Below are 27,206 nucleotides of genomic sequence, written 5' to 3' on the forward strand. Positions count from 1 at the left end.
AAAGGTTTTTTTTTTTTTTTTTTTTTTTTTTTTTTTTTTTTGCCCACCAGCTCACTGATGGAGAAATGACACGAAGACAGATAAGTTAATCGCCTTTGGAGGAATGATTACACGCAACCATCCCACATCTCAATGCACAGGGGCCCCTTTTGGACTGGGGCCCGTATTGGGAATAAAAGAGCTATTTATCTATGGGGGTGTGACTATACAGTACATGTCCACCGTCAGACCAACCAATGGGAGCCTCTATTTAAACGTCTGGACGTCCTCTATTGATGTGACGGGCAGCTGAATATGTTACACAGCAGACAGATAATGGCTTCCTGACCTCTCGGTGATACATGGACGAGGTAGAGGAGGATTAGCCCGACCTTCAACTCAACGAGCTCATATTTACGATCTGCTGCCGGTGATATATTTTCCTGTCACTGGTGTCTTTGTGTGTTGCACTTTACATCTCTAGTCTAAAACTAGATCACAAATCAATTCTCACTCACTCCAGGAAGTAGCCAGGTGTCATTTTTTAAGGGAGCTCCAACTGGATTACACAGATTAATTACATAGCGCTATCTTAAACCTCTTCATCTGTCTTTCTTTTTTTTTTAAAACAATTTGAGCGCCAAATTCTATTATTCTGCAATGTAAAAAGAAAACAATTTTTTTTTTTTTGTCTGTTAATACACACACGTTTACTGTTTTATTTATTTTTCAACACACACACTTTTACTGTTTTATTTTTAATATTTTTTTATTTTATTTTTTAACACACACTTTTACTGTTTTATTTACTTTATGTAATGAAATGTATGAAATGAATTGGTCTCTTGTAATTTATTTGTAGCTTTGACAGTACTGTTTACATTCATGCCAATGAACCTGCATTGAATTGACTGAGGTTTGAATCCCGTGTGACAGAAAGTCAAAGGTGACATGTTTTAACGTTTTGTAGATGACTTACATAATGTACTCATTTTGTACCCAAACCACGATCTTTTCGTAAATCTAACCAAACTGTTTCACAACATTTACCACATGTTAAACGTCACGGGTCACGTGACTTACGTTAACGTACTGAAGGTCAGGAACACCTGTCGCTGCACTGGTATTCCTTGTACATGTCGTTTTGGGGAAAGAGTACATTTGTCTTACTTTCCAACCAGCCTGTTCTCATTCCCAGGGCGTCAAATAGCTCTGCTTTGTCACGTCTTTCGCCGTCTCGTACCAACGCACATGGGACCCTTTAGTGCCATTGTTTAACACTAAAAGTATTACTATAAATACCAGAAATGTTGGCTTTATTCTCATTTTTAAGGAGGTGGTGGGGTGGATAGGTGAGTCAAGTAGGCTCAGGACTTTAACTCAGGAGGCCAAGGTTAGAGTCACGTGTGTGGGGGGGGGGGGGAAGCCAGTTGTCATTTTTCTTAAACCTAACAAAGTAGTTTTGTTGCCTAAACCTAACTTAACTACAACTGTTTCACAGCGTTTACCACGTGTTAAACGTCATGTGACTTAGGTAACTAGATGCTGGTAACTACTTGCCAACACTCGTACATGTCGTTTTGAGGAAAGGTCAAATATGTTGTTGCTCTCATGGCAGAAATGGGTTTTGGCTGTCTGTACAGTAAAAAAAGAGTTGAGTGGTCCTCCTACTGTAAGTTTGCATTTAAAGAAACATCAAAAATGAGAATCACACATAAAAGTACTGTTAAATAGATGCTCGTTATTGAAGATTCATAATTAGTCAACACAAACAGTCAACCTGTCAGGTCATAAACACCTTTAAATTACCCCAACGGATGTTTCCCCACCTGTGATCCAGAGTTATTATTCAACAGCAGGGCCTGTCAGGGGAAACAGGATTGTCCTCGCAGCGTAGTAACACACTGGCTCGCTGCCAAACTGAAAGAAGAGATGTGAAACAGATGAAAGAAATGACCTGCAGCAGCTGCATAATCCAAAATGTGCACAGTATAAAGGCATCACTGTCCCTGTACGCTGCGTTCTGTTGTTTTAAAATAAACTGAAGCAGCAAGGATTCCACTCCTGCAAAGTTAAAATGTTTTTACAAACATACATTCACAGTCTGCTGTTACTGTGAGTGGAATATTCATGTTATTCTTACTGGCTGCATCAGGAATAAAAGTGTTTTGCATCTTTTGTCCTTTTCCCTGTAAGAATAAGGGACGTTTCTGAGCTGACCAGAACAAAACTCTACTCCGTGTCTGAAACACAACGTGTGCATCTGTGTGCAGGTTTTAACTGGATGGTCGGGGTGTTGAAGAAGATCATTGCAGAGGCCACAGGGGTAAACACGGAGTCCAAGGGGCCGCCGCTGATCGAGTTTCTTGAACCAGAAGCCTTAAAGGTGGACACCAGATGTGTGTGTGTGTGTGTGTGTGTGTGTGTGGTAGGAAAGCAGGCAGAAAGGGTTAAGGTGGCCGGCTAAGGCGTGCCGATACATACAAGTCTGGCTGTGTTTCGTTGAGCTGTAACAGATTAAAGTTTCACTATAATCAACATTTTTACCGTTAAATCTCTCAAATAATTATGTGTAAGCTGAAAACAGTCATTCATAGTTATGTACTCTGCAGCTCTCTGAAGCTTTTCAGCCTCTTTCAACTTATTATTTTGATGGCCTCTGCCTCCGTCCCTAGAGCTGCTCACAGGAATTCAAAAACTATCAAGAATTCAACAGGATGTCTCTCTTTGAAGCAATGACCTGGTTATTCTAGATAATCCACAGAACAACAATTTGAAAGATATAATAATTGAGGCTTTAGGCAATAATTGAATATCTTTTCAAATCTGAATAATCGGATAAGACTTTTTTTCATGTTGACAGACTGAAAATAAAATTTTTATGCTTTTATGTTCATTTTTAATGGTATTTAGCTTGGACCAACATACCGCAGCATTCTAGCCTAAGCTAGTTTATAATGCTCGTCCCAGATGGGCCTTTATTCAAATACGCAAAGCTCTATGAGAAAATACAACAATTTAATAATTTATCAAATCTGCAAGATTGCAAAGACCCTAAAGAATAAGACCTTCTTCAGCTACACCATTTTTGACAGTGCTGACTTTGGGCTTTGTAGAATGACACATTGTGGTCTGTGAAATTAAAGAGTGAATCGATTGAGGAGCTGTGCACATATTTTATTACACACATCAGCCAGAGACACTAATGATGCCCCGGGAGGCAGGAAGATTGATTTCTGACATGTTTCTCCTCGTTGACCCTTTAGAAACACGCTACAGGGACACGGGAAAGCACTCCGGTCTGTGGGTTGTGTCTAGACAAATTGCATGTTAGAGCGAGACGAGATGTTATTTCAGATATCTTCCCTGTGAGAGTCGACGCCACTGAGTAGTTTCACATTTTGTCAGCAGGCTAACCATCTGTGATTGGTTACTCCGCTACCAGGTGTCATTTGAAAAAGATTATTCCTGAATACTTTACATCCTGTTTATACAACGCTTAAACATTCCCTTCTGCCGGTTTTAAGTGCGAGTTTTATTTTCTGTTCTGTGTTTTGTCATCGTTGTGACCGTGTATAGTTTTGTCTTTTTAAAGCCCAATTTTCAAATCTAGTGCACTAAAACTTGATCCATGACTAGAAGCAAACAGAAGCAGTCTGGGGCAAAGACGCTTGACGTTTGAGATGAAGCAGACATTATAATCACAAAACTGTTTATTGTCTACAGAATAATTATTATATGCAACAATATTCTAAATAGTTTTGACTGCCTTTTTGGATGCCACCACTTCATACATTTGAGTGTGTCTCCTCCTTCCTCTTCTGCCCCTGGAGGGACTCAAAAGTGGTACGTACCAGGGACTTTTGAGTCCCCGGATCTCTTTTCAAGGAATTAAAACGTTCCTTCCACCGCGGTCTAAAGAACTGCGAAGATTAAGCAAATTAACCAGCTGACGTCAGGCATCATTATTTGTAACCACCATCCATGAGTAAAATTTATATTAGATTTGACTGGAATATAATGAAAAACTATAAATAGAACATAGATAAATAGACCAAACCTCACTGAGTAAGCTGATGTTTTGGATGTAGATCTGCTGAAGCTCAAAAGTCAAACAAAGTTCATCAGATAATGTGGCAGTCTTGAGTCTGTGAGGGTGTTTCTGCAGTATCATAAAAACACATTCTTACGTCCCGTTTGAAAAACAAAAGATACACTAAATAACTGAATTAAACTAAAATGCAGATGTTCTTCTAGGAAACCTCGCTGTGTTCTTCTAGGAAACCTCGCTGAAACACACTGCTGGGCCTCTTCCAACGCTTTAATCACGAACACATGGTTTGGTGTGTTTGTGTGAGAATAGCTTTCTGTGGTCTGTCATGCGTTGAACTCTGAAATGTTGAAATCCTTAGAAAGCATTAGGCAGTGAACAGAAGCTGGAGTAGGAGTAGTTCCACCTTTTGGAAAATATAAATATGCACTTTCATGGTGAGAGTTAGAGTAGATTTATACCACTCTAAATATGAAGCTAGTTAGCTGCTTAGCTTAGCATAAAGACTGAAAGAGTCCGTCCAAAGGTAACTTTAACCCTCACTAATTAAACACGTTGCATCTTATTTGTTTAGCCTGCACATGCCTTTAAGTTTAAAAATTAAATGTTGTGGTTTTATCTCTATTTCCTTAAGTTTTTGCTTAATTTGGTGAAAACGCTGGCATGAAGTTTGATAAGAAAAATCTCATTCTGGTGGCATTATGTGACAGCTAATGCTAAACTGCAGCACTTTAATTTACCTTCCCTGTCTTCCCCCCTCAGGCCAAGGAGGAGACTCCCTCTCCGAGGTTTCTGGGGACTCACATGCACCCTGACAACATCCCCGCTTCCTTCTATGCAAAGAAAACTAAAGTAAGTTTCCACAACAAATGGATTCTGCTCATCGACTCTCACATGCCTCTAACAAAGTCAATGTTGGATAAATATATTGCACAGGCCTGCTCCAACTTTAATTTACATATCCTTTATTATTTTTAATCTTTTCATATCTTATTGTCAATTTAACATTAATGGTTTGAGTTTAAATAAATGGAACTGTCAGGACCGGGGGCCAGAATTCAGACGCAGACCAGAGTGTAGTTCAAATAAAGAAGAATTTATTCAAAACAAGTACAAACAGAGGTGTGGGCTGGGCGGTTAGTGTTCAGGTTGGTCAGAGGGTTCCGGTCCGGGTTCCAGTCCTCTGGATCTTGTGATGCTGGTGAGTAATCCGGGTCCAGGCTAGTACTCTGCGGTCAAGACAGGGTATCTCAAAAAACAGACAAGATTCAGAAAGTTCAGGACTGGGTTGGCTGGCATGTGCTCATACTGACTGGCACAACGATCCAGCGGGGACTGGAAGGTTGGTCTGGCTTTTATTTATGAGAAGATCGCAGGATGTGGAAAAGGGGTGCGTGACTGAACTGATGAACCCAGGTGAGTAGACAGGCGCACGGGCGACCACACCCACCAGCAGCCTCGGAGCATGCGGGAGAAATCAGAACACAGACAGAAGCAAAACCAAAACACACCAAGCACACAGCAGACATACCAAAAAGGGCAAAGAACTCAATAAACTATATTCACACGCGTACTAAAAAAGGTCAGGGTCACGACCAGGGGGTCGTGACAGTAAATGGGAATAACACTAAAAAATAAGTCATCTTTGTAATAAAATCAGAGCCATTTACATGAATTGCTCTGTCTCCTTTATGTTTGAAAAGCAGTTTTTTAGCATTTTTTAAATTTTATTTTGTTTTTTATTCTGTCTTATGTTTTATTACATGCATTCTGTATTTTACCGCTTTTTTTTGCTTTTTATTTTTATCATGCTCCTTTTATTTTATAGATGCTGGTGATCTTCAGGAACCCTAAAGACACCCTGGTCTCCTTCTACCACTTCTCCAACAACAACCCTGTCCTCCCAGCACAGTCCTGGGAATCCTTCTTCTCCGGCTTCCTGAGTGGAAACGGTGAGAAAACACACTTGCCGCCTTCACGAGCAAAAGACATGAAGTATGTAATAGTCGGTGCTTATTTTGTGATCCAGTCTATTTGTTATTAATTGGATCTCATATGATGATGAGATATTCTCGCACAAATAATGCAAACGAGGTAACCAGGAACACGAGGAACAGGACCCAAATACAACTTGAGGTAGAGCTGGTGCAATGTAACAATGATTTAATGGTAAAAGCCCAAAAAAAGCCTTTACAGGATCAAAAGAAAGTGAAAGTCCAAAAACCGTGGGAGAGCAAAGACTAAGGAAAAGGCTGAAACACATGGGAAAAGACAAACTGGCCTGGAGAAAAGGAGGATATGAGATTTGGTGGAATGTTAAGCCTGAGTAACAAATGCATATTTATGTTAATATTAGGTGTTTCTTTACATTTTGTCACTATTATCTGACTTATTATTGTTGGTCAGTGTGTGCATTTTGATGCAGATTAAAATGTATGAACATCATCCTTTATTACAACAACCTTTGTGCAGGTATGAGCTGTGTGAGTGCATGCTTTCTAGTTTTTTGGGGAAGGAAAATCTAAATTTAATTTTACATACATCTTATATTCTGTGTTAATCCGTCTCTTAATACTTTCTTTCTGACTTCCTGTCTGTTTGCTCTCAGCCCCAAGCCCAGTGGTTCCTACTGAAGATCTTTAATCAGCTGAATACTGTAGTTTTTCCTCAACAAGTACTCAAACAGGAAGAAATAGTGCCTTTTTGGGGCGGAAGTGGAGACATTTCGGACACATACAAAATACTTATTTCGTGGTTTACATTCAATGACATCCATTCAGCTGGTCCTAGAATAGTTGTCAAGAAGACAAATGTATACTATCACCAGCTTTGAAGGGATGTAACAGTCAAATCATGAAGTATATCCTTGTTTCTCAGTCCAAATCATAGAGTTGTGAGAAACTGAATTCAAGTTCAAGCAATTCCAGGGGAACTTTAACTAAACTGGGCACAAAATGTGTAACCTGCATCAAGATTATAGGCTGTGAGTATATATCTCCCCTGCGGCAGAAATACCACTGACTTTATGAGCCCCGCTGTGTTTATGGGCTATTCTACACAGTGTGCTGCTGCAGACTCAGCAGGGTCACTGTGGAAATCACTGTGTTGGATGTATCTGAATCCAAAACAAACATACAGAACAGGGAAGCAGGCAGAGACACTTGACCCTAAAACAGACGAATGGACAATGAACAACAAGAAAACGCAGACTTGTATACATAACAGCGAGGGCAGTATGTTTGGACACACAGGTGCAGCTTTCTTCTATGCAACATAAGAAAAGTCAGGCCCTACTTTACTCATTACCACACTCAGCTTCTGGTACAGGCCATGGTTATCTCTCGCATCGACTACTGCATTGCCCTCATAGTGGGTCCTCCAGCTTGTGTGGTGAAACCCCTACAAATGGTTCAGACCTCCACTGGCTACCCATGGCCTCCTGAATCAAATTCAAGTCACTAATGCTTGCATACAGAGTGACTACTAGGTCTGAACCCATCTACCTAAACTCCATAATACAAGGTTTGTCATGGAAGGGCTGAGTGCAATGGCAGACAAAATAAGTTGTGGACCCAAATGCAGACACTTGCGAGGTGGATGCAGTTTTAATGATTTACTAAAACAAAAACTAAACTGAAATAAGCTTCCAAAGAGCTCAAGGCAAGGGTACAAAATCCAATAAATGGAGGGGACAGGACAGAACACTCAACGTAGACGAGGATGCCACAAAGACAGAACAGAACTGAGGGCTTAAATACACAGGCAAACAAGCAGGGAGGGATGCACAGATGAAATGCATCAGGTAATCAAACAACAGAAGACAAAGCCAGACAAGGACACATGAAAACTGATCATTACAAAATAAAACAGGAAGCAAAGCACATGGGAACACACGAGGACAGAGTTACCAAAGTAAAACGGAAAACACGGAACAAAACCAGGGTAGGGACTACACTAAACACGGAGACCTACTGTAGGACTGAAGACTAAGCACTAAACAACTAGTTTAGTTTACAACTGAACTAAGAATGAAAAAGGCTGCACAGAAGAAACACTAAACACCAAACCATGACAGACTAAAAACAGGAAAAACATGAACACAAAACCAAAGTCCTTACAGGCTCACGCCGCTGCCTGGCTCTGCCATCCCTACACACAAAGCAATCTCAGTCCCTGTTGTCATCGGTGACACCACAATGGTGGAACTTCAAGACGCTCCTGAAAACTCTTCTGAGAACACCTCTTGTAACACCTCTAACTCCTAACCTCTAACATGCACTTCCTGAGCTCTTCTTCTATATCTCTTTATAATTCTCTTGCATCATGGATTGCACTATTTGTTAACTCTTACTTGTTCCCCTAGGTATTTACCCCATTGATTGCGTATGCTAACAGTTCTTACTAGGATCTATTGTCACTTGTAGATCTCTTACTTTATTGATACTTGTATGTTGTTTGTCAATTTGTAAGTTGCTTTGGAATAAAAAAAAAACACGAGTCAGAAAACTTCAAGAGAAAACAGAAAGAGCAGGTAGAACTTATTGCATTAGTCCTAGTTAGATGGACCTAAAAAACTGGCAACTTATTGTACGTTTCGAGCGTGAAATCTTAATCTACACAGTAGCCAGTCATTACATAACTGTGGTAGAAGCATGAAATGTGCTGTCTCTGCAACATAAAGGCTCCAGCCGCCTTTATTGTGCTCTGTCACTCTACCATCAAATCACCGCCCAGAGATTATATAGCTGTTTAGAGGTTAACTTTAGTCTCACGCACAGGCTTGTTTTTGTAAGGCTAGAAGCTTCCACTCACAGTGACTGACACATTCCTTTGCCCAATTTGTTTCCTGCCATGTACAAACTGTGCAGTCATTTCAGATCCTGCCACTCCCTGCCCTGCATCAACCCATGTTATCACCATTCCCCATGACATGACCTGCTCGCCCACCTGCACAACTGTTCCCACTTTCCCCATTAGCCCTGTATTTTTTTTTATATATACACACACACACACACACACACACACACACAGAACAAAATTATAAACGCATTCATCATAAGCTTAACTCAAAGACCTAAGACTTTCTCTATGCACAAAAAAGGCCTATTTCTCTCAAATATTGTTCACAAATCTGTCAAAATCTGTGTAAGTGAGTCTCCTTTGCAGAGATAATCCATCCACCTCACAGGTGTGGCATATCAAGATGCTGATCAGACAGCTTGGGTATTTGCACAGGTGTGTCTTAGGCTGGCCACAATAAAAGGCCACTTGAAAATGTGGGGTCAGTCAGTATCTGCTGTGACCACCATTTGCCTCACGCAGTGCAGTGAGTTGATCACGTTGTTGATTGCGGCCTGTGGACTGTTGGTCCACTCCTCTTCAATGGCTGTGTGAAGTTGCAGTCAGGTTGAGACCGCGATGAGGACGACGAGAATGCAGATGAGCTTCCCTGAGACGGTTCCTGACAGTTTGTGCAGAAATTCTTTGGTTATGCAAACCGATTGTTGCAGCAGCTGTCCAGGTGGCTGGTCTCAGACGATCTTGGAAGTGAAGATGCTGGATGTGGAGGTCCTGGCCTGGTGTGGTTACACGTGGTCTGTGGTTGTGAGGCCGGGTGGATGTACTGCCAAATTCTCTGAAACGCCTTTGGAGGCGGTTTATGGTAGAGAAATGAACATTCAATTCACAGGCAACAGCTCTGGTGGACATTCCTGCAGTCCGCCTGACAATTGCACGCTCCCTCAAAACTTGCGACATCTGTGCTGTGTTTGACGGAACTGCACATTTTGGAGTGGCCTTATTGTGGCCAGCCTAAGGACTTTTATTGTGGCCAGTCTAAGGCACTCCTGTGCAATACCCATGCTGTCTGATCAGCATCTTGATATGCCACACCTGTGAGGTGGATGGATTATCTCGGCAAAGGAGAAGTGCTCACTAACACAGATTCTGACAGATTTGTGAACAATATTTGAGAGAAATAGGCCTTTTTTGTGCATAGAGAAAGTGTTAGATCTTTATCCTGTTGGTCTCTAAGCTGTTTTAATCTAAACAACTAGACATCTTTTGACTTGGAAAACACCACATCAATACTTCCCGGCTGATCTGTTTGGTGTGTGTGCAGTTCCCTGGGGGTCATACTTTGATCACGCTTTGGCCTGGGAGAAGAAGATGGACGACCCCAACGTCATGGTTGTCACCTATGAAGATCTGAAACGGGTAAATCACACGCTGATTGTTCAAATATGTAAGATTAATAAAGTTGTTTTAAAAAATTATATTTGAGTATTTGAATTAGCAAGTGAAATGTCAAAATGATAGATATAGTTTCTGCTGACCATTTGTCAACTCATCCATCAGTGTTAAACTTGATTGATTTTTATCACAGTCAACACACAGTCCCCTTCCATGCTGACGAAGAGTTTGTGATAAGATTTCAGTAGAAGTGTCCGTAGTGGCTCTGATTCGGTTTCCTGTTTTGCAGGACCTGAGCGAGGGCATCCGTAAGATTGCCACTTTCTTTGGCTTCAGCCTGACGGAGGCTCAAGTCCAGAAGATCGCAGAGGGCAGCACCTTCAGCGCCATGAAGCAGAGCTCCGCTAACTCCCACGGCACTATGGGAAACGTCATCTTCAGAAAAGGTGCCCATTTTTTCACCACAACAAAAACATTTGGTTGTTTTTACTGAAATTATTATTTTATCAAGTCCATTAATGGCCATTTTTTAAAATTATACTGCAATGTGTATATTTTCTGCACATACATGCTACATAGTACTTATTCTAGGTTTTCTCTCTTCACTGGAGTTTCTGCTCATGTTGACGTAAACACTGAAGCGTTTTTGAAAATCTATATGTTCATGTGCATTATTTTGTACACGTTCCCCTGTAATTTAGCGCGCACATATCTGGCATTATGAGGAACTCTGGGCTTAAATAAAACTCAAACTCGGCCTAGCAACATGTATTTGTGTGAGATCCAAGTGTCAGTCCAAGAGTTCAGAAGCCAAACAATAACACGGCTGCAAGTTCAACTCATATTTACACCAGTTTTTATTACAAGTCTGTGTCATGAACGTTTCTGAAAAGTGGAACGTGCCTTCTCACCAAGCCTTCCGGTCAGCGATCTGATGCGAACGCGCAAATCCCAGAAACCTGCATTCTATTGAACGGCCAGCAGGGGGCGACTCTTGTGGTTGCAAAAAGAAGTCCGGTTCCATTAGAAATAATGGTAAAATGTTTCTACTTCTCAGCTGATTTATTACCTCAGTAAAGACTTTCCTGATGACTTTATGGTCTCAGTCGCTAGTTTCAAGTCTTCTTCAATACAAAATGATGTTCATTTGGTAAATTATGGTCCCATTTATTTTAAAATAGACCATAAAGCAGAGTATGTTTCAGGGCGCGATTATCTAAGATTGACAAGTCGTTACCATGGTGACCTGTCAATCAGGCTAGAGTGACTCGTACCCTTGGCGCTATGTAAATTTAACAGCGCTGTTGAAAAAGCGTATTAGGAGTCGGCTGTTCACTTTCTCTGGTGAGTATATTTAGTTTTAAGCCCTGTTAAAATGACAGTTAACGTGAATTACAGATGCATCTAGCTAAGTCTCGTCCAAATATGGTCACTTCCGGGCACTTCCTGGTTGCAAAAACTCAACATGGCGGTGACCTATCGGCCAAACTCGACGCTTCAAAACGGTGGTCCACAAACCAACGGGTGACGTCACCATGACTACGTCCACTTCTTATATACAGTCTATGACTCTTTCAAACTATTTAGGAAGACTTAAAGGCACAGTTCAGCATTTTGGGAAAAACACTTTTCAGAATAAAGGCCAATTTATACTTCTATGTAGAGCCTACGCCATAGCCGACGATGTAGCCTATGTGCCGTCATGAGCATTTACACGTGCGTTGGAGTCTGCGTAACTGTGCAGTTACACCGCCGAACCGCTAGCTGGCTAAGGGGTTTCTAGGTTCCACGGTGTTGAGTTTCTTGTTCTTCGTTTCTGTAGTAGGCTCCTACAAACTAGTAGTGTCGTAGTCAAGACCACCCAAACCGAGACCAAGTCAAGCCCACCGAGACAAGACCAAGACTTTTAGGGGCTGAAAATAATAAACAGATTAATCGACAATGAAAATAATTGTTCGTTGCAGCCCTACTACTAACAATGGCAACTGAAAGTGAGCGGATCATGTTGGGGTTTGAGCTGATGTTGAACAGCCGTTACTTGTAGTGAAACGAGAGAAGGCGTCGGAGTAGATGGTATGTACGACGCTTGAGCCGGTTGAGGCTGAAGAAGGACTAGCCAGAAATGCGCAGGAGGAAATTAAATGCTACCAGGTAGACATATCACAGTTCTTGCGGTCTGCGTCGCCACGACATTACATTTTTTTTGGAAGTGCGCGTCAGGCTACGACTTAGGGTACACAGCAGAAGTATAAGTTGAGATGTTCAGATGTCTGTACAATAAAGAGCTGTAGTTTTGAATGTGGTTAGCCTAGCTTAGCATCTAACGCTCAAAAAGAGAGGCCTGAAATTATGAATTACTCCTTTCAAATGTGTGCAGCAGAGTGTTTTGAGACACGAATAGATGAAACAGCATCTTGGGTTTCAAGTGTATTTCATTTAAAAGCTACTCAAGAAATTTTAATGAAAATCTGAACTTTTTTTTTCTCCCTGAGCAGGAGAGGTCGGGGACTGGAAGAACCACTTTACACCAGAACAGAGCCAACAGATGGACGACGCCTTCAACAAACACCTGGCAGGAACGAGACTGGGAGTCAAACTCGACTACCAAACGCACTGTCAGTAGGAACCGAGGAAGGAAAGAGGAAGGGAACGCAGAAAGAAGAAGAGCTTGGGGGACTCTTCTGTCCTGAGCTGAGTTGGACAGACCTCCCCCGCCGGCACTGAACAGATCTTTCTTCACCTGGTTTGGACTTCAACCCCGATCACGACATCAACCCGCTACCATCTTCAACCTGAAGCATTTCATTCTTCAGGAGTCTGCAGACATCTGCCTGGGAGGCTCAGTTAAGGGCCAAAATTTCCTAATGACAGGCTCAAAGAAAGAAGGAAATAAATGAAAGAAAGAAGGTGAAAAGTGCATTATGAGTTGTTGTCTTACTCCAACCTGTGAATTTCTATTGTTGTACAAGTTCTCCAACAGAAAACATTAAAGACTGTCTGTAGTTTTTCAAAGAAATCACGTGTCAATAAATCACTTTTTACTTCCTTTTTGTCAACAGGCTGTAACATCACATAGAAATGACCCACACACCTGTTTTTAATGTGAAAGCACCGGGTCGGGATTCAGTCCTGCACGCGCTCCCGAGCCTCTCTCAGACTACAGCGACAACACCGCAGCTAACGATATGCAGTCCACTAACACCACAAAACAACCAGCTCACAGCAAAACACAGACTCAAACATAAACTCCACGTAAAGATAAAAAACAACAGTTAGTTTTATGTGCTGAAGCCTGTGAGGCCAAACGAGAATCAGACTGACGATGGATGAAAACAGTCAACATCAGAAAGGCTTGAGCCACGGAGAGACCTCCGCTGCAAAGCTTGGGAATATTTTGTGCTTTAGTGGCCAAAGTTAGATAACGCTAGCTCGCCGGCTAACGCTGACCTGTGGCTACGTTATCTGGTGCAAAGCTTTCCACATAACTTCACCAGCTAACCCAACCCATACTACTTTCCGGTCTACTTCTGTACTGTATTATGTCAAAGTGCGTTTTAGCCTGCAAGAAAGGATGTAACGCTACAAAGCAAATGCGGTTGCAACAATACAAGGCCAGGGCAGCCAGCAAACATTAGCACGGATCTACTGCTGTTTGCTTCATAACATTCAATTTAGATCTATTGTAATTGTTCCGATACTCAGGTACACATCTTCACTGTCACTTAGGTGACCCACATATTATACAAGACTGCTACATTAACAGCTCAGGACAACAACACAGAGGAAGACCCAATCACTAGTAATGTTAGTGGTCTAACTATAATGTTATAAAGTGTGACAACAATCTGATTAATAATATTCAGTCCAGCTCACTATCCGTTTCGTTTTCATCCAATACATTTAGCTGTGCTCACGTTGCTGAGCCTCCGGTGAGAGAGACACAAATAACGTTGGTTACTGAAAAGCAGCTGGCGAGCGAACGCTTATGTACGTCAGCTAAATGGCAACTACTAATCGCCCTTTTTTACATTTTGGGACCTCAATACCCCCAATATTTGACTGTTAAATACAGCAAAGTGTCTTTTCTGCACTTTTGTACAGCTAACACAAATGAGATATAACGTATTAACAAGTGAGCTTAGGAGGTGCTGATAGGTGGATTTTCTTTCCTTTTGGGCAGAGCCAGGCTAGCTGTTCCCCCCCGTTTCCAGTATTTGTGCTAAGCTAACTGGCTGTAGCTTTGCAGGAGAGTGGTTCAATTCAAATCAGCTTTATTGGCATGAATGTATAACAACAATATTGCCAAAGCTACAAAATAAATTACATAAGAACAATTAATTTCATACATTTCATTAAATAATTAAATAAAACAGTAAAAGTTGTGTTTGTGTGTGTTAATAAAAAATAAAAACAATAAAAATAAAATGTGTTACAAAATGAAAATAATATATTACATTAAAATAAATAAATAAAACAGTGTGTGTGTGTTTAAAAAAATACAAATATATTAAAAATTAAAATAAATGAATGAAACAGTAACGTGTGTGTGTTATTCAGTCTTCTCCTATAACTCTCAGGAAGAAAGCGAATAAGGGCATTTCCCAAAATGTCAAACATTACTTCTAAAACAAGCAGCCATGTTTGGGTTCATCTGCAGTCGTGTGCACCCGGGAGACAAACATCAGTGAATAAAACCAGGGTTATAAACACGACAAACACTGTGGAGATGAACAAACTGCTGTTGTGCAAAATTTTACCTGAACATTTAAAGTTAACCATTTATATTAGTCAACAGTAAGAGAACAGATGTTTCTGGAGTTTGTGTGTGCAGCTTACCTCGATCTTTGTCGGTTTCTAGAGACAGAAAATCTGTTTTAAAGATGTGCAGACTGGGAGAGCAAGCAAGAAACAAGCGTCACAGTGAAGTGTGACAGATGGAAACACAACAAGGATTCCTGAATGCATGTAGTATTAAACTCTGGAGCCCCCTACTGATACAATCAGAAAAGACAATAATGATGAATAATAAGAAAATAAGACAGACTTTATTGATCCCACACTGGTGAAATTAACTTGTTGTTCCTTTGACACCATATACAAAATGAAGAAGGAAAGGTGAATGTGAAAACTATTTACCCTCATTAAAATGCCTCCGGGCAAGTTATTCATCATTGATTTTTAACTACAAAATTAATATTATTCAACATATAGCCGAGCTTTTTACAGAAAATATTCAGATGTAACCCCCGATGTTATCGTGAACATTTTCCTCAATAACTGTAATTTAATAGCACTTTTTTTCCAGTATCTGTGAAAGATTACATTCGTTTTGTAATTAAATTTGGTTACTAAACTGCATGTAACTAGTTACTCCTCAACACTGCTTTTATATTAATGTAATTTGTCTGCTACATTGCAGAAGGGAGTTACTGACTTAATTTCACATTATAACCTGTTGTGACAAAATAAATCTGCCTAACTACCTATAAGACAAGATATTAATATACAAACAAATCAAGTTTATAATTATATGTATATTAATAGTTTCAAGGGCGTCACTTTGTGTTGAAATGTGGTGGGGACATAGGGGCTCAGATTAGGGGTGTGAAGAGACACTTATACTGCAATATTAGGTTCAGGAGAACGAGACGAAAAGATCCTTTAAGTGTTTTGCTCAATGCTGAGATATATGAGCGGGGAGTATACGAGGGACGTCCCCCAGGAAATTTTGATCTTTAAACACTTAATTTCCTGCATTCTGGTGAAAGTTTCTGCACCAATTTATGGTGGAAATGTTTTTATTTATGTAAAAGGAAACATAAAATTCTGGTGGCTGGTGACATTTCAAAATATATAAATATAACAGAGTATAATGCTCTCAGGCGTTCTGTGTTGCTTTCAGATCTGTTTCTCCAGTAGATCAACTTTAGTTATGTACTATCGTCCCTGCACATACAGTATGTGGCATGATTTAGCCTTCCCTCCTCTTTTGTCATGTTCAAAGGGAGAGAATTGAACACTTGGCCAAAAAGAAACTTGTTGTTACTGATTGGCGCAAACACGTCACATAATCATTAGCTAAGTTTTTTTTGGACAATGCACATTTATTTCTTCTATAATTTAATAGCGTTGCATACTTTCTTAATGTGCAAATAAACCTTTCTAAAGGCATTTTCATTTTTTATTCAACTGCAAGCTATAAATTCAGATTTTTGGAAGCTTTATATTATTTGGAACGTGGTTGTGTGGAGAGAAATAATGTTTTGAAGAAAACTCCCAATAAAAGTGAACATATAAACAGTATATATGGCCAAAACATGGAAATTCGCCTATATTTTTGAATTATTGTTTCTTTTCATCAAATTTACAGTTACAGTTGTATTCCAGGTGTATTAGAAGATATTCAGGTGCATTATAATCTATTTTATGATGCTTTTAATGGTTTATTGCATTAAAACAGAGCTTTTATTACCAGGCGAGGAGGAAAATATATTTTTTCTGCATTGCATATACATTTAGTCTGTAATGGTAAAATAAATATGTTAATGTACAATGGATTTATATTCCTTAGCTTCTGACCTTTCAAAGGAGACCAGAATTATGCATCTAGGCCAAATGGTTGAGGAGATAGTACTGATTTATTTTGGGTTTGTTATTTTAGGCGTTTTTCCTGGAAATAGGTGGCAGGTACCATGTGGTTTTAAGCAGGGGCGTTTGAAACATTGGGGTCTTAGCCAAGCCCAGAAATCTTTCATGTTCTCACCTCTCCCCCCCACCGCCATCGCTGCCTAAGTCTATAAAGCAACAGTAAATGACCTCTACTTGTATCAACCATCAAAAAATTTGCTACATTGTTATGCCATCAGTCCAACTGAACCTGAAATTTTAATTATTAAATATCATAGGCCATATAAATAAATTTATGTAAATTTTAACACGGGGGGGTCTGGGGGTCCTCCCCCTGAAAATTTAGGGCTTTAAACACTTCATTTCCTGCATTCTGCATTTTTCTCACCAATTCATTGAGGAAATGTCTTTATTTATATAAAAGGAAACACAAAATTCAGGTGACAAATCAAAAAATAAAAATATAGTGTAATATAGAGTTGTAAGGCTCTCAGGCATTATATTTTACTGTCAAATATGTTTCTCCTGTTTCTCATTTTATTTCCTCCCTGCTGAGTCAACACACATGCAGGCATGACTGAAGAAACCTAAAGTCTTTAAACAGTTTCAGCAGGTTTTCTGCTCATGTTCAAAACTTTCTGCACATTAAAAATCTCTTCCCACATATCTGTGTTCTCTGACATTTGCAGAATAACAATTTGAGATATAATATTACGAGATATAATGAGAATGAAGCCATTATGTTATATGTTTTAACAACATTTACTTGCCCCACTGCTGTGCATTACCCTGCTTTACTGCTCTGCTGATATGGTTGAAAAAGCTGCTGCCCCCTTTAGAAACGTCTGACTTACACAGAGCCCGTCTGGGGCTGAACTGAATGAGACGAGCTCACTGCTCTTTATTTTTAAAAACCCATACCGGAAGTGGAATTGACGCCTACCTTCTAGGTTTATTGTGAAAGGTCTAGCCGGATGTCGTATCGTTATCGCTGTGTGAGCTTAGCTAGCTTGACCGCGTGTGTCTCCTCCCGGATGAATGAATGACATCATGCGAGCTGCTGCTGTCTGTCTGCGACGTGACGCCGTCACACAGTAACGGTTAGAGGTCCGTGGAAAAGCGGCCGTTAACCTGCACGCGGAGGTAAGAGCAGCGACGTTAACGGCTTTTCCGTTAAATAATGATTCGGCGACAGTTTCTCTGTGCTAAGCTAACGTTAGCCTCCGCTGTGTTCAGTGCGGAGCAGAGCCACGTTAGAGCTAAATGCTAAAGGATGTTTTGTTTTGTTTTTACCTGTTACTCGGTTGTTCAAACGCAGAATTACGTTAATTAAAAAAGTTATTTTAAAAATTAACATTTAAAATGTCCCGTTTGGTTTAGTTTGCGTCCGGAGATTAAAGCCGCTGTTTGCTGCTCAGGTCAGCTGCTGCCTTCCGATCTGTCCTCTTGGCTTTGATTCATCTTGGCTTATTGGGAATTTACACATTTCAAGGCCAATCAATGATACATTTCAATTGATTAAAGGGATTATATATTATTATATATCCCAACTAATTTATTTACATATAACTATAAGGGTGTTTAATCACAGATGTATGCAATAAGCTGTGTAAACTGGTGCATTTTTTCCTGGTAATTCTTTCACCAGAGAAAGAGACACACCTCCATTTCATCCATTGTTAAATTGGAAGTTAGAAATGTTAATGTCAAATTAATTTAAAGTGGAAATAAAAGTAGTAGTAGTTTAGTCAATTAGTTGCCATCTATGAGAAATAATCCGCAACTATTTTGTCAATTAATCATTTTGACTAATTTGTTAAGATAAAAATGTCAAAATTCTCAGATATCAGATTCTTAAATGTAAAAAAAAAACAAAAAACAAAATCTGTCTTCTGTTATTGTTGTGTTGTGGACAAAAACAAAAGATTTGAGGGAGTCCTCTTGGGTTTTGGGAAACACTGATATACATTTATTTATGTTTTTAGCATTTTCTGACACTTAATGGACCAAACAAACAATCGATCGACAGACTTATCCATCCGGTTAGTTGCAGCCCTACACTTAAGTTCAAATTTTGATGTATATCAACCTTACTTGAGTTGTAAAGTAGTAATCCCCCTGCACAAATTCAACCAATTAACAAATGATGTAGGATCAAGCCATCTTAGTGATGCTTACACATTAATGCCTCGCTAACTCTAATCTAGTGATATAATATATATTATTCTGACATGGGCCACTGAGGGGAAATTGCTGTAGAGCTGTGAATCTATGAATGACAACTTCATATCAGCTTACCTCGTTTTTATCCTGCATGTTGTTGCTCGTTTTAATCCGGGTCAAATCAGTTCTAGTTTGATCTCTTATAAATAGGGTTTGGTGGTAAACATGTTATCTAATGGTGAATAAAAGATTGCTTTGTTATTGTTTTATTTTTGTGTCAAATGTTATAGGACCATTAATGGTGTTTAATTTACAGCTGATTTCAGGCGTGCTTGGTAGTGACAGCTCTAGTTTGAGCTCTCATTATCAAGTCAACTAGATTTTAATAACCTTTATTTATTTCAAGGGTCTATATGTGTCTATTATTTTACTTTTCTGATCGATCAACTCATCATTTAGTCTGTTTTATTTCAGAAAAGTGCTCAAGAAGATGTCTTTAAATTTCCTTTTTTTGTCTGGTCAACAGTTGAAAACCCAGAAATATTCAGTTTACAGTAATATAAAACAAATAAAAGCAGCTAATCCTCACATTTATATGTGGAAATAGTAAATGTTTGGGGGTTTTTTGCTTATCTATTCTCAACTGAGTTTCTTTGCCCATTGACTGATTAATTAATGAATTGTTTCATAACTATTCACTTCCATTTTCCTCTGTATTCCAGGTGTAGAGTGATGCAGCAGAAGTTGTGTTCCAGAGGTTCTGGTTCTTTCCTCTCGGAGAGGAACGGCCAGGCCTGCGGCTCCGTCACTTCCTGCGACCTCCCCTTCCGCTGCCCCCGCTGCGGCGAGCAGGAGCGCTTCCGCAGTCTGGCCTCGCTCCGCGCCCACCTGGAGTACCAACACTCATACCGCTCGCCGGACGTGATCACCGGCGGCTTCAGCATCACCGGCAAACTCCCCGACCCGTTGACGGCGGCGATCCCCTGGCACGACATGAGCCTCCCGACCCGCAGGGGGCAGCACAGCTCGGGGCGGCCGCCTCACGTCCGCTCCCTCAGCGACAGCAGAGACAGCAGTTACCTCCACTCCTACAGCTCCGTGAGGAGACGCACCCAGAGCGTCGGGGTGGGGACGCAGGCGGACGAGGGGGAGGAGGAAGAGGATGACGAAGAGGAAGGCGGGACAGAAGATGAAGATGTGGGAGAAGAGGAGGACGAGGAGGAGGCAGGTGAAGAGCGAGATGGAGGTAGAAATGAGGAGGATGTCAAAACGTCCACAAAAAAGTCAGACGCAGGCTACCATCACCTCAACCACCATCACCTCCCGTTCCCCCCTTTGGCTCCTGTAGGCCCCCCTCTAGACCCGGACCTGGACCTGGACCTGGTCGGTGCGTTCAGGTTCACTTACTCGTTTCCTCACTTTACTTTTTAGAGCAGGGTTTTTTTTTGTAGAAGTGATTTGAGATTTGTAAAAGCTTTTGGAATCTGATCTGGGGCAGATTTATTTAGCGAACGTCTGGTTTTTAGTTCACTCTTTATTAAACACGCTTGGATTTATTTAGTTTTAATATATGTATCACACTACACTGACACTTTCTTGGCTTTATATTTAAGCTGGGTTTGATCTGAAGTGTTTCTGACTTGAGGGCAAGTGAGGGAAAGTGTTCCCTTTTGCCACAGACAATACAACAATAAACAGTATTTATAAACAATACTTTTCAAGACAAGACAGAATTGTTTAAAGAACGAGCACAAATCTGAGGAAGAAATGACTAAATTGCTCCTTGAGATGAGATTTAAAACATGCAGAGTTTACTGATCTGACCCCCTAACGGAGGAGCCATAGGGCAGCCTAATCATCACAGATCTTTTTCTGTAAACTGCCTGTATTTGATAGCGACAGTAGAGAGATGACAGGAAATTGGGGTAGAGAGAGAAAGATGGGGGGGGGCTGACATGCAGCGAAGGCTGAACCTTCACCCCACACGAGTCTCGGATTTCCAGCGGGACACAACAAGCAGCCCTTGTTCTGATGACCTGTATGGGATCAGCAACTCACTGACATATGGTGAAGCCCTGCTGTGCAAGTACTTGGAAGGATTCTGAGTTCTCAAACCTTAAAGGAGACCTGTTAAGCTTTTCCACATTTTACATTTAATCATTTAGCTTTATTCTACTTGGCTTGTTGTTGCTCACTGTTTTCTTGTGCAATGAGGGATTATAACTGAAGTTTTGGGTGCTGTAGATAATCTGGTGGTTTACACAGTAACTTTTGTCCCCTTTACTGTAACCACCAGAGCAGACCTCGTACTCCGGTTTGGAGACGGCAGCAGCCTCGGCCGCCGTGCGTCGGAGACTGGCCAGCATCCTGCGGGCGGCCGACAGCACCATGCAGCGCCGGCTGGCCAAGGTGAGCACGGAGCTCGCCCAGACCGACACGGAGCTCCTGTGTGAGCGCGCTCACTCGCAGCACCTGGCCCAGGAGAGGCAGGAAGTTGCCGAGAGGGAGAGGTCACTGAGCCGGCAGGTGGACGTGGCGGTCATGGTGATCGCCGCGTTGAGGGAGCAGCTCAACGCCTCAGAGAATGAGCTGGAACGACGAGAGAGGTAAACGGGCGACAGGTGGGACTAATGGGGGGGTTAAAGGGGAGCTGAAACGATTTTACAGTATGTGTCAATCTCAGACTCAACTGTAGACGGCAGAGTTGCATTGTGGGTAATGTAGGCGCTAGGTTTTGACAAAGAAGAGGAATCTGTGGTATTGACCCTTCGCCACGCCCCGAATACGCAGCTGGCCAATGGCTGCGCTCCATTGACTCTAATGAAAAAAGAGTTGTTTTCTAACTTTCTTCTGCCATATTTTTCTAACATATGGTCAAACGCTGTTCCTGCTGCACTTGTAAAAGTTACAGTCGCTACCCAGAGAGGTTGAAAGGAGAAGTACGATTTATTCTCTTTCCAAAACCTAAAACAAATCCAGAAAAATGTCGGCTGTGGATTGTTCCTAATGTAATGTAGTGTAATGTAGGCTTTAGCTTCTGTCTTTATTTTTTTCACGTCAGTTTGACAGCCTGAATAAAACCTTCAAATGCACAATGCAACTGCAAAACTGTCTGCTTCTTTCTGGGATTGCTTTATCCAGAAATTAGACAATTTCTCTGGGGAGTGCAGTAATAGACTGTGGCAGCGCTGTGATAAAGACTCGACAGGTCCTGCAGTTTGTTGGTGACTTAGTGACTAAGGGGGGCGTGGCTTAGCGAAGGGTCAATTAAAAAGTTGATATCTCTGGTTCGATTTTGAGACTATAAAACTGTCCATCATGTGAAATGTTTTCCTGCACAGTTCCAAATGAACCTCGACATACAGCGGGCTGTGTGTTTTGTGCTGCTGGATTACTTGTAGTAAAACAACCTTTCCCAATTAGCCTTTCATTTGTCTCTGCAAGTGTCCCATGCAGTCGAACGCTGCACCTAGGACACCCGATGGTAGCCCTGGTCGTGAAAATCGAAATGCCAACTCAGTCTACCAAAATCTTAAATCTGACATTAACAGACCGCAGACTGGAAATGATGTTCAAAGCTCTTGCGATTCAGTACTGTACTTCCATAAAGCTGGGAGACAGTTTTTTATTTTTTAATGGTCAAAACTGAATCAGCAGAGGCTTAAATGACTTGACTTCAGGTCTCTAGTATGGGTCAAACTCCAAAAACATTGGACTCTACAATATTCGTAATGCATCTGAATAAACTCTTCTATTAGACCCTTCCTGCCCGCTTCATTAAAACCCTACAGCACCAGTTTGTAATGCAGGTATTGGAAGATCCTCCAGAGCAACAGAAGACATCAAACAGCTGTTTTCACATGCTGATTAGTGCGCTTCATAGTGAATAAACTGACTTTCTTGTGTAAAAGCTGTCGAATGCCCCTTTAATTCCAGGGGCAGATGTAGTTTTAGTTGTAGTTTTTTCTGCTGCTTGTCTGACATGAACTGCTCACTGGACCAGCAGGAGGCGAAAAGTTCATTTAAGGGCTGTATTTAAATATCATGACCTGTTTTCCAGGGAGGTGATAACCATCCAAAAGTTTCTGGAAGCAGCAGCGCGACAAGAGACGTGCGGTAAAGTTCGAATCCAGCAGTTCATCGAGAACCTGCTGAGACGCATCGCTCTGGCCGAGAGACTGGTGGAGTATTACCAGGTCAACAGCAGCCCGCAGCAGTGCAACCACTACAAGGTACAACAACACACGTCCCAGTGGTGGAATGTGACCAGGTACATTAGCTCCTGTGCTTTACTAAGTACGAGCGCAGTTTGTGAGAGGCGATTCGTTGCAGGAAGACGCCGGTGGAAACGTGAGTCAGTCAGTTGGAGAGAGGAGTTTGTTGTGTTGGAGTAACATTAGGATAAGTCCTGCTAGCAGCTCCTCTACGTGCACAACAACCTGCAACAACTCGCCCCTCGCGAGATTTCAGAGCGAGAACTGTCCTTGAGCGAGAGGTTTAAAAATATACTTACATACGTGTACATTGGTATTATTTTGAATGCAGGACTTTTTACTTGTAACGTAGTATTTTTACACTGTGGTATTACTATTTTTTACTTGAGTAAAGCATCTGAATACTTCTTCCACCACTGCAGAGCTCTTTCGTCAGTCAGTCATGAACACAAACACACTTCAGGTCGAGGAATTAAAGACCTGTTTGTCATGAAAACCTAACCTTTGACCTTTTGCTGTCTCCTATCAGCACCAGCAGCCAACTGATAATGGACCTCACAAAATCACTAAAAGCAGGTGAGCGGCTTGCATGATTGTTTAGGGTTGGGCCGATAGACGATGCCATCATCCATCGGCGACAGCTGACAGACATCACGATGTTGAGCAGGCATCGTGATTCTAAAACTAGCAAAGAAATTCAAAATTTAATTGTTTAAATGTTAAATAAAAACAACATTATTAAATGATCATAAATCAATAAATCAGTTGCTTCAGACAGACAGTAGACCGTATATGACGGCTCCCCACAAGCGCAGCCAAAACACCTCGATCGCCCCCTGGTAAGTGGCTGCAATATAGGTCATAAAGCCTGCAAATAAATTATTCCCAAAGATGTTCATCATCACTTTAGGTAGATGTTTGTTCAAATTTTTTGGTTTTAATTAGTTATTTGATTGCTTCTTTAATCAGTACAACAGTTTTTAGCTGTGCTACCATGATTGCAAAAGGGTTTTCTATCGATCATTTAGCCTTTTAAAACGATAAACTTGGATTAGCAAACATGACGTTGGAACCCGGGGCTGATGGTTGCTGATAACTGGCCTGTGTACGCCTCCATTCACTGTATTTCTGATCATTCTGATGTTATTTTAATGGGCAAAAAATGTGCTTTTCATTCAAAAACAATAACATTTCTAAGTGTGTCCAAACTTTTTATGACCTCCTGTAGACTTAAAAGGTAGCATTTAAAAGTTGGCAGTGTTTTCTTACAAAGAACAGCGGCTGAGGTCCGTTTGAATTTTTTAGAAGTGTGTATTAGATTTATCTCTCCCCGCTAATTAACGTATAATTGTGAGAACATCACCTTGCCATCACTAATGCCTCTCAGCTACAAAAAGGTTTATTGCTCGGCAGGAGTCGTGCTCTAACAGCGCAGGTGAACTGCTGCTCCGGTTTGAATCACAGCCACAAGGTGACAGAGCGGCAGCTAAATCATTCATGGGGCCTCTTGTGTCGTCTGTCAGATTTCTGTGTTGCTGTCAGCATGAATAATTCATCACTAAACACTTTGTCCTTCCACTCAGTCACCGGAGTGGGATTACCTGTCGGTCAGTGTGCTGCTGAAAGTGTGTGTTTGCGTGACTCGATGGGATATTACACTTTCTCTTTTGTTGACATTAGTCACCTGTGCATCATGAACACCTGCTCTTTTTCTTCGCCCACCAGCGCTCGCAGTTTTTCAGTTTCATCCCATCTTGAAATATCCACAGTGAGGGAGGGAGTTTAGCTTTAACCATTTGTTCTGAAGAGACTTCAGTTTCAATTCTAAGCAGATAAAAAGTGAGTACATCCAAGTAAAGTTGAACTACCTGGTGAGTTCAGAAAATATGTGTCTGTAACTTAACTTTACTGTGAACAAGTTAGCAAAGCGTAGCCCTGATCGATCCGAACTCAATTCAGAAAACAAACAATTTAGAAGCATGAATTCATATGTTTAACAAATCTGCGTCATAGTGAAGTTGTTTCGGCATTAGTTTATTGCTCTTTAATCACAGCAACATGTGTACTTGGGGTTCATACAGCTGTAGTAATGGCGAGTTGTGGTTATTGTGTGTGAACAGTCAGCAGTTGTCCAGCACTAAAAACCCCGCGAGGAGAACGTCGCGTGGATTAAAATCACATTTGGCCTGAATGCCGCATAACACGTCACCTGACTTCTTCCTTTTCTGCCAATACAATGCCATTAGAGGTTGCCGCCACGTGAATAAGCTGCTTGAACAAACAACATACACCATTGGTTTTCTGGCGAGGACATGCCGGATACTGAGTCATGTTTGTGTCACCTGATGAATGTGCAACTCTTGTTTTTGGGCCAAATTATTACACAGTATAAACCTCTAATCAGTGGTCATATCTGTCCGGGTTTAAATTGATGATGAATAAAAGAAACTAAAATGTATTATTTGCTATAAAACCGCTCAGGTTCACCTTCACTACAACCTTTTCTGTGTTCATGTCCATGTGACATTTCCAGGTCAGCGGGAGGTCAGCTGTCCTCGTCCGGTCTGCATGACAGCAGAAGCCGCTCCTCCTCTCATTTCGGCGGCCGCCCACCATTCTCCAAAACGGGCGGGGAACGAGACCGGGAGCGGGAGCATCGGGAGCGGCTGGCCCAGTCCTCGAGGCTGTTCTGTCGACCCGAGCACAGAGACGACATCTGGAACCACCAGCGCCGCCGGTCCGCCGGGTACGAGGCTTAGAACTGTGGAGAAGCACCAGGGAGAGGGGGTGTCAGTGGGTAAAACTTGATTTAACAATGACTTTGTTCCAGTGTGTTAACCTATGGAAAAGTTCTGCACATCCACATCAGGCTGGTTTAGAACAGACGATCTGCACTATGAAGTGATTAATTCTCCAGTAAAAAGCTCGTAAAACAGCAAACTCTGTTAATTAAGTCTGTTCATTTTGAAATGGCATTTTGAAATTAATTTTTTAGGCAATTAATTAATCAGAAACAGGAAATCAAGTAATTATTTTGATTATTTTAATTATACTCTGCACGGGATGTTCACAAATGGAGCAACTTATTATAGACTTAATTTTGAAATAAAAAAAAAAAAAAGTTTTTAGTATAAAAAATCATTACGTTACTTATGCGTTCTGTAAAATCATTTCACAAATCTTACATTAAATGTTTGTATAGCGTGAGTGAATATATTCGCTCCTCCTGAATGAATGCTTTTGCAGCTGTTCTTACTCCATTATTTTTATACATCAAACTAGGAAAACCATTGAAAATAAGAGAATACACTAAAGGATAAATGAAGAACTATTTTATAAATGATAGCTGCTTGGCTTTGGGACAGCCTGATCTCTAATAAGAGAATAAAAACTCATTATAGTAACTATTACTGCGTTATAACAGGGTTTAAGAACGTAATGCAATAACAAATATTACTGCATGGCACAATTGGCATCAAGTTGTAATCAAGTCTTTTTGTCTTTTTATCTCCAACACTGTGTTATTGCATATTTCAGACTTTTCCATAGATTAGAATACTGAAATATACCATTATAAAGAGTCACACTGGACAGCGGGATGCAAGTGTGGGTAAACTTTCAATATTCAAATTATATAAACGAATGACAGCTTCTATAGTCCTCTGTCTCATTTATCAGCACAAACCATAATATTTAGTGCAGTAATGCAGCGTTCAGATTCCTCTCCTCTGTATTTTAGAGAAACTTCAGGTAAAAATGTGCTTTTTATTCATCTTCTGACTTAAGATTTAATTACAGTCGAGTCAAGTTGTTGAGCGTTGAAGAAAGTCTTCTTCCTGAATCAGAGGGAACGAGGATAAATAAGTTCCCTGCGATGTTGATGACACGTCCTCTCCTCTGGCTGAACCTTTACATGCTGGCCTGGTTCGCCAAAAACTCCCCATGAGTCCAGTTATCTTACCTCTGTCTGTGCTTTTAAT

General features: G+C 41.0%; 2 protein-coding genes across 7 annotated transcripts in view; both read left to right on the plus strand.

The window, feature by feature from the left end:
- sult6b1 (sulfotransferase family, cytosolic, 6b, member 1) overlaps positions 1 to 13,278 on the plus strand; it is a 16,244-nt gene extending 2,966 nt beyond the window's left edge. The window contains exons 2-7 of the mRNA XM_046065823.1: positions 2,253 to 2,365; positions 4,793 to 4,882; positions 5,859 to 5,982; positions 10,152 to 10,246; positions 10,512 to 10,668; positions 12,718 to 13,278. Coding sequence (XP_045921779.1) covers positions 2,253 to 2,365; positions 4,793 to 4,882; positions 5,859 to 5,982; positions 10,152 to 10,246; positions 10,512 to 10,668; positions 12,718 to 12,845 — 707 coding nt within the window. The 3' untranslated portion in view covers positions 12,846 to 13,278. The remainder of the gene's footprint in view (positions 1 to 2,252; positions 2,366 to 4,792; positions 4,883 to 5,858; positions 5,983 to 10,151; positions 10,247 to 10,511; positions 10,669 to 12,717) is intronic.
- A 4,560-nt stretch (positions 13,279 to 17,838) lies between these two features.
- Positions 17,839 to 27,206, plus strand: part of znf365 (zinc finger protein 365) — a 33,997-nt gene continuing 24,629 nt past the window's right edge. For 4 of the 6 annotated variants that reach the window (XR_006827684.1, XM_046065815.1, XM_046065817.1 and 1 more), the window contains exons 1-6: positions 17,839 to 17,992; positions 19,735 to 20,399; positions 21,309 to 21,618; positions 23,073 to 23,244; positions 23,756 to 23,802; positions 25,760 to 25,972. Coding sequence is in view for 5 of the 6 variants with exons in the window: in XM_046065815.1 (XP_045921771.1) it covers positions 19,745 to 20,399; positions 21,309 to 21,618; positions 23,073 to 23,244; positions 23,756 to 23,802; positions 25,760 to 25,972 (1,397 nt within the window). In the remaining variant the exon portion in view is untranslated. Of the gene's footprint in view, positions 17,993 to 18,050; positions 18,268 to 19,734; positions 20,400 to 21,308; positions 21,619 to 23,072; positions 23,245 to 23,755; positions 23,803 to 25,759; positions 26,167 to 27,206 lie in introns of those variants that run through there. The other 2 variants (XM_046065818.1, XM_046065816.1) reach the window with 2 other exon arrangements.

Source organism: Micropterus dolomieu, linkage group LG12, assembly GCF_021292245.1.
Source record: "Micropterus dolomieu isolate WLL.071019.BEF.003 ecotype Adirondacks linkage group LG12, ASM2129224v1, whole genome shotgun sequence".
In the NCBI taxonomy this organism is placed as follows: domain Eukaryota; kingdom Metazoa; phylum Chordata; class Actinopteri; order Centrarchiformes; family Centrarchidae; genus Micropterus; species Micropterus dolomieu.